The sequence below is a fragment of the Microtus ochrogaster genome, chromosome X, assembly GCF_000317375.1.
Source record: "Microtus ochrogaster isolate Prairie Vole_2 chromosome X, MicOch1.0, whole genome shotgun sequence".
NCBI lineage: Eukaryota > Metazoa > Chordata > Mammalia > Rodentia > Cricetidae > Microtus > Microtus ochrogaster.
The window spans coordinates 59,232,936-59,244,909 of record NC_022026.1 but is presented as its reverse complement, the minus strand read 5'-3'; the positions used below and the strand labels follow the sequence as shown (position 1 = coordinate 59,244,909).

Here is an 11,974-nt window from a genome sequence, read left to right as displayed (position 1 = left end):
AAAATGTGCACAACAGAACACTTAGAATTTCACAAAGGCTACTTGATCGTACCCATCAAATTTCTTGCATGAATCCAGCAATGTCTCCCTGCCTCCACCAACAAAAGGTGCAGGCGGGTACCTTTTATCTTCACTGAGTACTCTATTCAGAACTCCACAACACCCACTGTGGGGCCAAGGAGTGTAGATCATGACGAGTCATCATTTGTCTAGGACCAGGATGGCAAGGCAGAGGATACAAAACAAACAAACTAACCACCAACAATAAAACAGTGGTGTTCTCTAGGTAGGGTTCACGTCCAGGACCGTCCCTCGCCTGAAGTCAGTTGGTTAACGAAGACTTAACTTCGTTTTGAAGGAGTTTGGGAGAGGTGGAATAAGGCTCCGTGCACCCCTGAGAGTGTCCCTGGCCTGTGGCAGCCTAGTACAAATCTGGCTAGGCAGTGAGCGAACCCGGGAGGCTAAGAGGGCGGGGAGAAGTTGCGGGAACTGTGGACAAGGCGGGCAGCTGCTGAACCGGCCAATGAGTGCTCTCAAGAGGTTGAGCCAAACAGAGCAAGCCAGCACCACCGCCTCCCAAGTTTCCTTTAGTGGACGCACTGCCTGGCCTCTCGGCTCCACCCAACGCAGAGGGACCCGAAGAGGCGGGAGCTGCAGTTCGGAGGCAGAGGAGACCGCCACCAGGCGCCTGCTCTGCCCTGGGCGAAGCGGGGGGGAGGGGGGCTCGGTGAACTATGAAGGGTCGTCGGCGGCGGCGCCGAGAGTACTGCAAGTTCACCCTGCTCTTGGTGCTCTACACGCTTCTGCTACTGCTCATCCCCTCTGTACTGGACAGTGGCAGCGAGCAGGACAAGGGCGTCAGGAACTGCCCCGGCCTGCAGCGCAGCTTGGGCGTATGGAGCCTGGAGGCGGCGGCGGCTGGAGAGCGTGAGCAGAACGCGGAGGTGCGATCCCGGGCCGAAGGAGACGCGGGTCTATATCCTGGGTCCCCAGGCAACCTTAGCGCCGTCGGGGAGGCGGTGGCCCAGGAGAAGCAACACATCTATGTTCATGCCACCTGGCGTACTGGCTCGTCCTTTCTGGGCGAACTCTTCAACCAGCACCCGGACGTTTTCTACTTGTATGAGCCTATGTGGCATCTGTGGCAGGCGCTGTATCCGGGCGACGCCGAGAGCCTACAAGGCGCGCTAAGAGACATGCTGCGCTCCCTCTTCCGCTGTGACTTCTCTGTGCTGCGGCTCTACGCGCAGCCCGGGGACCCCGCAGCGCGAGCACCGGACTCGGCCAACCTCACCACGACCATGCTCTTCCGCTGGCGCACCAACAAGGTCATCTGCTCGCCGCCGCTGTGTCCTGCCGCGCCCCTCGCTCGCTCCGAGGTGGGCCTCGTCGAGGACAAAGCCTGTGAAAGCAGTTGCCCGCCCGTCCCGCTCCGCGCCCTGGAGGCCGAGTGCCGCAAGTACCCGGTGGTGGTCATCAAGGACGTGCGGCTGCTCGACCTGGGCGTGTTGGTGCCCCTGCTACGTGACCCGGGCCTCAACCTGAAGGTGGTGCAACTCTTCCGTGACCCGCGGGCAGTGCACAACTCACGTCTCAAGTCTAGGCAGGGGCTGCTGCGCGAGAGCATCCAGGTGCTGCGCACGCGCCAGAGGGGTGACCGCTTCCACCGGGTGCTTCTGGCGCACGGCGTGGGTGCACGTCCCGGAGCCCAGGCTCGTGCGCTGCCCTCCGCTCCGCGAGCCGATTTCTTCCTAACCAGCGCACTCGAGGTGATCTGCGAGGCCTGGCTGCGCGACCTGCTATTCGCACGCGGTGCGCCCACCTGGCTCAGGCGTCGCTACCTGAAGCTGCGCTACGAGGACCTGGTGTGGCAACCACAAGCCCAGCTGCGCCGCCTGCTGCGCTTCTCCGGGCTGCGGACGCTCGCCACGCTCGATGCCTTTGCATTCAACATGACGAGGGGTTCGGCTTATGGCGCAGATCGGCCCTTTCACTTGTCTGCCAGGGACGCCCGAGAGGCCGTGTACGCCTGGCGCGAGCGGCTGAGCCAAGAGCAGGTGCGCCAGGTGGAAGCCGCCTGCGCCCCCGCCATGCGACTGCTGGCCTACCCTCGCAGCAGAGACGACGGCGGCGTGGATAGCGCCAGGGAAGGGGAGACATCCCTGGAGACCAAGGCCAACTGGGCCACGTAACATTCTGATCCCAAACCCTGCCCCAGGGCTGATCCAGGTAAGGTGGCTCTGGACAGGGCAGATTGTAAGGAATAGTGTTGGGGGAAACAACTAGTGTGGGGAAAGGGGAGTTAGAGGGTTGCTGTCAGAGCACGTCCTGCTTCAATGGGTTCACTTGCTTAGCCACCTCCCTTCTCAGAGGAGGACCTAGCGATGAGAGATGTGTAAATGTAGCTCAAGCAGCATCCAGAGCTCTCTGCTCTCTCATACCCGCTTATGAGGCGTCAGAGGTCCAAAGGCAGTAGAGAAGCCTAAAGCATCCTAATGCAACTTGAGACTGGGAACTGACTGGAAGAGTGGAGCATAGGATTTAGAGACTGATGGTTCTGAAACTGATGGCTGTTTGGCCCGTGGGGCAGCCTTTTGCCATGGTGTCTGTTGCCAGAGGGGGAAACCAAAACCAAAAACAAGGTGTCACGGAAAAGTGTGGATTCTTCCCCTACTTATTCTTAATTTTTCTGCCTGATATTTCGCCTCTCTTCTCCTCAGGCTCCAGAGCTCTCTTCCTGAGTACTCAGCATGCAAGCACTTTCAGGCAACTCTTGTGACGATTTATGCACATTTGTGTGACTCCAGCCTATTTTAAACAAGTAAAACTGACATTATTTTCCCTGGCTTGTGGATGCCCTTCTCCCTTCCTGTCTCTCTTCTCCTTTCCCCTCTCTCTAGAGGGTGACTGCTGTTTGCAGGATATCTGACCATATCCCGTTTGTATCAGGTCACAAAAGCTCCTTGGTCAACTTCCTCTAGTGCTCTAAGAAGGCTGGGCTGGGTTTTCCCCCAACTCCCTTGCACCGTTTTGCATCTTGTTCTGCATGATGCTCATCATAGTAATCTAGTCAGTGGCATGGGAATGCATTTCCCCAAACACTGTGAATTGCCTTCTGTACAGTGCAGACCAGAGGAGGAAGAAAAGGGACAGAGGCCAGAAGTGACTTAAGTTTCCATTTATTCTTTTATAGTGCAATTCAGTATTCCCCTAGGATGGGATGGAAGGACAAAGGTTGAAGAGATGTTAATGAAGATGGATTTTTCTTTTTGGTTAATAGACCTAGGGTTCAGGAAGTGGTTTCAGGAAACTAACTGAATTTGTTTCTCACAGTAATCAAATCAGTTTCTATAATTGCTAGGAAGTATGTGCTCTTTCCTGATTTCTACAGTGAAGGAAGGTAAGGCACAGGGAGACTTCTCATAATTTTTCTTAAAATTAGATTATTTATCTTACATCCTGGTTGCAGTTTCCCCTCCCTCTTCTCCCATTCTCTCCCCCACCTCCCTTCTGATCCTCCCCTAATCGAAGATGCCTCTGTTTCTGTTTAAAAGGGCCAGGCCTCCTAAGGATTGCAACAAAGCATGGCATTTTAAGTTGCAGTAAGGCTAAGCACCTCCCCTTGTATTAAAGCTGAAGACTAGCTTCCCAAAAGCCAGACAAAGCGTTAGACTCCACATCTTTTTGTTTGTTTTTGTTTTTGACTCCCACGTCGTAACAAAAACATCCTATCATCTGTATTTACTATAATGGATCCTAACTCACGTTCACAGACTTCAGGAAACTCCTCCTGTGCACAAAAGCTGAAGCGTTCTGTGGCTTTAAGACATGAGAAGCTCCAAAAACCTTTTTCCACCTCCTCCCCCAATTTTTTTTGACACACTGAATGATGTCTGGGGCCGGGAATTAGAAATGAGGGTAGGATCCAAAGACTCTGTCATCTCGGGAGTGCAAGTCTGTGTGGGTGACAGTGACTGTGGGTGGAGATGCTGCAGCTGCTATTTGGAAGGTTGATGGTGCTTCTCTGCTGGACTGCAGGCACATCTGGGTAGAAGTTTTAGCCTCTTGTAGACTTTGGTGACTGAGCTCCTTTTCCTACATTGGACACTTATATCAATGTGTGAATTTATTAAAATGCTTGTATTCCTGGCTCCTAGGAAGGTAATCTGGTAAAACAGTCTTTCTCAGAACCCACCACTTACTAGACCTACTACTCACTGGCTAGAGCTAACTCACTTGGTCTGGCCTAGGCCAATAATTAGCATAAAAAATGGAAGTCTCTTGAGTGGCTCTTATCAGCACTTCTCAGTCTTGGGTGAAAATTACAGTTGACTTCTTCGGTGAGTATGTTTCTAAAACCTTTTGATAATACTACAACTTATATGTACCATGATCTTCCTTATTCATGCATACCTATGAGAAAATTTAATCTATAAATTAGACACATTAAAATATTAACAGCAATAATAAAATGGAATGATTATAATAATTAATTATAATAAAAGTTTTATCAGTGTATTGTTTCTGGACTGTCATGAGACAGATGGTGTATACACTGTGGATCAGTGTGAATATTCTAGATAAAGGATGGTTTGCATCTCAGATACAACAGAGCAGGACTGCATGACAGTTCATCCTGATACTCAGAGCAGTGTAGTAAAGCTTATAAATGATTTCTGCGATTTTCTACTTCTATATCTTGACTGTGGTTGACAGTAGGTAACTGGAGTCTGAGAAAGGAAAACCATATGGGCAGGAGAGAGCCATTACTATATATTCAGCCGAGGAACTTTTAGGAAAATGCCCATGCCTGGGACCCCAACTCTGAGATGTTTGTGAGGTAGATCTTGGTGTTGGATATAGAACCCATAGTCCAGCGTATGTTATAAGCAGGTGCTCTATCATTGAGCTTCACTCCAGACACAGGAAATCTGATCCATTCAGTCTATGGTGGGGTCTCCAGACCCAAGCATTGGGGTTTCCAAAGCTCCCAAGGCAACTACTATACAGCCAAACTGCAAACCACTTGGCTTGGACCAAAGATTCATTTCCTGGGCCAGGCCACTGGCATGAGGCCAAGATCAGAATGAGAACTCAAGGGCACTTAATAAGCTGCAAACTCTGCCACAGTGTTTTATGTGAAAGAACTTAAAACTACAAAGTTCTTTGCAGATAAAGGTGTTATTATGGCAAGGGAAATTCTACACGGGGCTTTTTAGCACCTGCATATCTTCAGATGTTTGGTTGTCTTTAGATTCACATCTCAGAGTCCATCATTGCAGAAACACTATCTATGTCTGTTCTCTGCAGATTGCTGTGCTGTCCTGTCCTTTCAGTATGTCCCCCTTTGCCCTCTATCCTTGGTAGAAACAGCATCATCTAAAGCAAGTTGGGGGAGGAAGCAGTTTGTTTGGCTTATACTTTAGCGTTTCTGTTTATCACTGAAGGAAGTCAGAACAGAAACTCAAACAGGACAGGTCCTGAGGGCAGGAGTTGGTATAGAAGCCATGGAGGGGTGCTGCTTACTGTTTTGCTCTACATGATTTGTTACTATGAGGCTTGCTCAGCCTGTTTCTTTATAGAACCCAAGACCACCACCCCAGGGATGGTACCACCCACAATGAAGTGGGCCCTCCCCCATCAATCACTAATTAAGAAAATGCCTTACAGACAGAAGCATTTTTCTCAATTGAGGTTAACTTCCTTTCAGATAACTCTAGCTTGTGTCAAGTTGGCATAAACTAGCCAGCACACAAGACTCCATTCATACTGCCCCTATATGTGTGCATGTGCGTGTCTGTGCATACATACACATACTGATGATAGACCCAGAGCCTTGAGCATGCCGAACATACATTCTACCACAAGGCCCTAAATCTTTAGGTCTTTGTTCTTGATAAGATATATGCTGCCATTGAAAGAAGGTAGAGACAGAGACAGGTGTCCTGTAGTTTAAGTCCTAACAATTAGGAAACTTTCCCAGGAAATCATTCTAAACAAAAGAAATGACCAGCCACCACCATTTTGGAACTCATTACATTTAAATCAGTGAACTGAACCCCAAAGTTCTATGCAAGATTATGTATTAATTATCACTGAAATGTCTACACTTGGTTTAAACCCAGACTACTGAATAACAGGCATTTAAAAACACTGCTTCTATATAGAACCTTTATCAGTTCTGACTTTCAGTAGCAAATTAAGCTGTGTACTGTGTTTGAGCCGAAGGCCATTAAGATGATAGTTTGAGATGGTGATGATGGTGTGCATATTTGTGTGCATATCCAAGCACATAGATAGGTTATGATTGTGTGTTCATACCAATAATAGGTAGATATAAATCACAGGGCTTCAGTAGCACACAGTTTTCTAAAATGTACCCATGTCCAAATCATTACTATCCCTTGTAAGTGAGATTTGTGCTTATTTTTGATTCAGACATTCTCTGAGTTCCTTCTGGGACTGTCTTCTTTGGCAAGTTCCCTCAGCTGATGGTGGGTTTGATGTTTGTTTAGGAAATGGTAATACTCTTCAAGTCTGGTGAGTGAGAACTGAGAGAAAACTATTCCTGAAAAGTGATGTGTAAGCCCAAAGTACCAACAGTCATTTATTGACTTATATGAAGTCAGTTTTGACATTAGGACACAGGAACCCAGGCTTTGGGACCTGGGTCCTAGGTTGGTACTTTCTTAAGTATAAGAGGTCATTAACTGAGGATGTGGCTCAGTCATCAAGCAATGAAAAACAGCAAACAAACAAACCAGCAAAAACCAAACCTAGAACAATTTAAATGTCCTACCTACAGTGTGGCATCAGGAAGAAGGTGAATATGCGATAATACATTTCTACAATAAAATATAATATAGTCACAGAAAAACAAAAAACATAGAAAAATCACCAAAACAATAAATGTGGTGGGAAAGTACAGGACAATAAATATAGTTTAGTCTTACTTATGTATTAAGATGCCAATATATTTTATTTAAATTTGCATAAAACATAACAAGAAGTATATTAGTTGATTCTAGGAATGGAGACTGGTTTTCATACTCTTTTTCTTACCGCATGCTTCCATGATTTCTATACGTGTGACAGATACTAGTTTAATAGAACTAGTTTTTAAAAATACTGTGAGCTTGTTTAATCACCCCAAAATACGGAGCTGAGACGAGGAGAAACATATGTTTAGCAGGGAACACAGTGCACAGAATAGGCACTTAATGAGCATCCTTTGGGAATCCTCATTCTACACCCCTCCCCAAGTGCTGGGAATGGAACCCAGGGCCTTGCCCAAAGCTAGGCAAACTCCCAGCTCCTTGCATTCCAATCATTCTCTAAAAGTTTGCTTTTAGTTTTGGCTGAGGTTTTCTCTCATGAATACAAATTCAATATAAATAATTGGAAGTGATTCTTTCTAAAAACACAAGCAGCTTATTTAGAATTCTTTAAATATGCCTCTTCTTAGCCTGCTCCCAGCATGAGCAGTCCAGAGGGACTGAAACTAAAAGACACTCTCTGACCTTGAGATGTGTGTCTGACATTCTGGTCCAATGTGGTGGCTCCCAAGTAAAGCTCAGTCTCTCACGTCTTCTGGCTTCCCATACTCTTGGTTCCGAATGGAACTGAAGGAACTAACCCTAACTGAATACAGTGTCTCTGCTTGAGTGCAGTAGAGACTAAGAAACAGTTCTGGCCAAAGTTCAAGAACACTGGGAAGTGGAGGATTGTTTGGAAGCTGAACAGGAAGCCGTTTTAGTTGGAAAAAAGTTGCAGAGCTCAGTGATGTTTCCATGAGAATTAGAACCCTTCAGCTCTGCTCCCTTCCCTTTTCATGGACAGGCATAAAGTCAACAGCCACACCGATATTTCTGCAGCTGGCCTTCCTCATGATAAAGACCATGCTGCTAGAGGCTGAGAATAAATCAGAATGCTAGCCAGTGGTGAATATTTTGAAGTACAGAGGGTAGAGGCTAGGAAAGAGAACCACTACAGTTCAACCTGAGCATTCATTGCATGCTGGGTCAACAGATCTCCCATGAGATGAACAGGACAGTCACTTCTGCCTAGAATCACATCCCAAAATGGGCATGGAGGTGACATATTTTTACTTATAGATTTGAAGCCTTTTCTGTGAAGTATTACCTTACAGCTGGGGTGTCAAGGTGCTAGGACAGCAATCTGATGGAAGCGCTTTCTTAATTGAAGTTCTTTCTTCCCAGACTCTAGCTTGTGTGAAGTTAACAGAAAAACATAACCAGAACATTAGGTGATAATGAATGTTTTCCGAAAACAGTAGGTTTTAGATATAGAAAAACTAATCGGAATGTGTTTGGCTAAGAAATCCAAAAGCTTTATTCAGTTTTGACCACTAGTGCCATTTATTCATTTAATCATCAATCTAGATGATTATATGCGCAATGGAAATTGTATTACAGGCCAAATTTTATAGATAAAGTTAAATATTACCCATTAAAATTGGTTCTACAAATACTATGAAATGTAGCAGGAATGTCACAGGTACAAGTAATTTTTAATAGAATTTTTTCTACTGTTAAGGCAGTGTTATTTGTGAGGGAAAACTTCAACCCAATGGGAAAACAGAAAAACTTAGCATTTAGATAAAATCTAATCAGATTGGATGCCAAAATCTGCCAGTCCCAAAGCATAGCATTTGCCTCAAAGGAAACTTTTGGAGCTAAATATATGTGATCATGGTACCAGAACATAGATTCAGGCTTACCACAAGTACTAGTATGATAGCAGTTTTATGAAGTTTTTACGGTAACAGAACCACAAGAACAAAATACAAATCAAAGCACTTTCAAGATCCATTGATGGAAATATTGAGTAGGTAAGTTACAGCAAAGGGGAGAAATCCGCTATAGGTGGCAAATGCTCTCTGATAACATTCTTAGCATCTGAGTTGCTGGAAGCTAAAGGTCTCTTTGTCCATCCTAAAATACTGTTACCTAATGATCACACTATGGATTAACATTCAAACACCAGTGAATGGCTATTAAGGAAAGTAAAGATAGCAAGGTAATTTGCTTCTGGCTGTATAAATTTCTGGCTCTCCACAACACAAGTTGTTCTGATCAGTTAAGCAGCCTTACAGAGCATGTAGCACACAAGTGCTGCTTTTTTCCCTGGCAACTTTAGTTCACACTGGTGTGGAAACCAAATGGCTCCCTGAATAGGTCTAAACTCTGGTCACTTCCCAGACTTATGTCCTCAGCCTTCTCATCCTTAGTGGTGGCTGGTTAAACATGTGAGTACATATTATAAAATATTTGCTCGATTCCTTTACTTCAGTTGAGAGAGCAATTTGTTCAAAAAAAGCAACCACCATGCCAATGGAAATAATTTCTGAAAACTCTTCAACAAAAGGAAAACACTGTCAAACAGGCAAGCTCAGCTGTTTCTCACTTGTATTGTTTTTGATGTTTTTTAGTTTTAGTTATAAAACTGATGCATATTGGTTGAAGATTTGACTCAGTGGTAGAGTATTTGCTTAGCATATGTGAGGCTCTGAGTTCAGAACCCAGCAAACAAAAATACATAAAACCTAAGGATTGGTGGCTGAAGGAAGATGGCTCCTGCAGAGGATTCAGGTTCAGTTCCTAACACACACACCAGGCAGCTTGAATCCACTGTAACTCTAGTTCACACGTGTGATACACATAAACTCATGTAGGCACGTACACATACATTAAAAATTTTAAACCATAATTATATGTAACAATGTCAGTTTTATTAATACTCATTTGGTGTGCATTCATTTGTTCTCAAGTAAGGTTAGAAATTTGGGGAATTTTTAGTTGTGGGTGTTAGGAATTTTTTCTAACATGAGCTCTCTGCCGATGCTAAATCCCAATCAAGCCAAATCAAAACAAGCCAAATTAAAAAATATCCAGGTTTAATGGGATTCCTGCGCTCTCAGGTGGCCCCGAAGGGGAACCTGGAGGCCGCGAACGTGACCACCAGGAGGAAGGCAAAGGGGCCACATGTTCCTCTTTTGGGAGTTCACTTAAGTATCCTGTGGGAGTGGTCTGACCCCCCCCCCCAGGACCTGGCATGCTGGGATTTGAAGTCCAGACCAATACAGCTTCTCAGGCCTGGGGGCTAGGATAGATGCGAGGGGCTGGGGTCTATGCTCCCAAGTTAACATTCCAGACTTTTTAGATATAGGGATAACAGGAAATCAAAGCGATAATTATAGGCTCTCTAGGGAAAGGGGGCATTGACTAAAGTCTGGCTACTTCCTGCGGGTATAGGGCAATGTGGAGAAGGGGAGAGGTAGGTGTTGGTGGGTCCACGCTCAGCAAGAGGTGTGGCTGGAAAGGCATCCCATATACTGTCATCCCGGAGGCATGACATCTGTTCCTTGGGGGAGATGAGAAGGCATATGTCTAGGAAAAACATATTGTTATTACCAAAGATGAGCATGCCAGGATGAGGAGCAGGTAGGCCCTTCATTGTGGCATCCTGGAAAACCGGAGGGTGGAAGGGCCTGTCTGCTGGACAGACCAAGAGTCCTGAGTAGGTGTCTGCTTGAGCCTGGAGAGATGGTACCAGCATGGGTGTCCCAAGAGCTTGGCAGCTGAGGGGATGGTGAGGATTACCATGTAAGGTCCTGTCCATCAAGGTTCAAGAGACTTAGGATTTAACTGTTTGAGGAGTACTCTGTCCTCTGGGGAGAGCGGGGCAGGTTTAGGGGCATTAGGGTCCACTGGTGGGGGTACAGGTAGACAACTGTCAGCGTGTGAACGGAGAAGGGACCTTAAAAGGAAAAGGTAGGGTAGGTACCCTGCCAGTGGAAGAGTTTGAACTGGAAGGTGATGGTTAAGGAGAAAGGGCCTAGCATAAATCAGCTCAAAGGGGCTCAGGCCCATAGGGGAATGTGGGGGTGGTCCTGAGGTGAGTAAAGGCAATGGGGAGAAGGGAGGCCAAATCTTAGTGCATAGGGAAATTAGCCATTTGGGACAGATGGTATCGGACAGTCTCAATTTAAAAAGATTTTGTAAGAGGCGTCCCAGGGGAGACAGTGGATCTGGCTTTGAACTGCAAGTGCCCATTTTAAAGTCTGTGCCCAACCAAGTGGCCTAAGTCTATTACAGCGTTTCCTCTAAAGTAGCTCTTAGGCCTAACGGGGCCATGGAAATTGAATGCTAGGCGTCCCTAAAGCAAACAAAGAGTCCAATAATTGACAAAAATAAGTAAAAATGGCTTCCCCCAAAACCCTATAGGATAGACAAGAAAAAGGGACTCACCAAGACACAGCAGTTAGCATGGTGTGGAGAGTGCAGATTTTGGACTAGGGGGCTTTTGACACTTGGCCTAGGGCCACAAGGAAAGGGCCGCCCTACCCAGTGGGGCCTCCAGATGTTAGGACCTAGCATGCTGGGATTTGGAGTCCAGACCAATACAACTCTCCGGCCTAGGGGCTAGGATAGATACGAGGGACTGGGGTCTATGCTCCCAACTTAACAGCAGAGATTATAATAAGATTGAAAAATGTTATTATTTCATTCTACTCCATTGGAGGAGATATAATGGGCATTTAATTTTGGCCTTGGTCAATCCCAGGACTTGAGTGATCAAAGCAATTGAAGTTTAACTCTTAATTCCTCCCATGATGCCTAGATAGCAGGGATAGACAGACCAAGATCTTCTCAGCCATTCTCTGGGGCTACCTATGTCCCTCTTTTCCCCCACCCTCCACATACACTCCCTAGGTAATGGTTTTCTGCTTTGATTTCTGACTCAACCCATTTTTTGACCTGAAAGTTGTTTCAAATTAAATAAGTCTGAGACCGTGGAGAACTAGTGCAGACATTAGCCAGCAGTCTTTGGTCACTGTCACTTTTCAGACTGAAAGTCTAGATGTTTGACATTTATGTTGCTTGATGTCCATTTCTGGGAGCTCTCTCTCTCTCTCTCTCTCTCTCTCTCTCTCTCTCTCACCCCGCCCCCC

General features: G+C 46.1%; 1 protein-coding gene across 1 annotated transcript in view; it reads left to right on the top strand.

Annotated features, from left to right (window-relative positions):
- Nucleotides 1-643: 643 nt before the first annotated feature.
- The window catches only part of Chst7 (carbohydrate sulfotransferase 7), a 38,917-nt gene continuing 27,586 nt past the window's right edge, over nt 644-11,974 (top strand). The window contains exon 1 of the mRNA XM_005358932.2: nt 644-2,229. Coding sequence (XP_005358989.1) covers nt 735-2,192 — 1,458 coding nt within the window. The 5' untranslated portion in view covers nt 644-734 and the 3' untranslated portion in view covers nt 2,193-2,229. The remainder of the gene's footprint in view (nt 2,230-11,974) is intronic.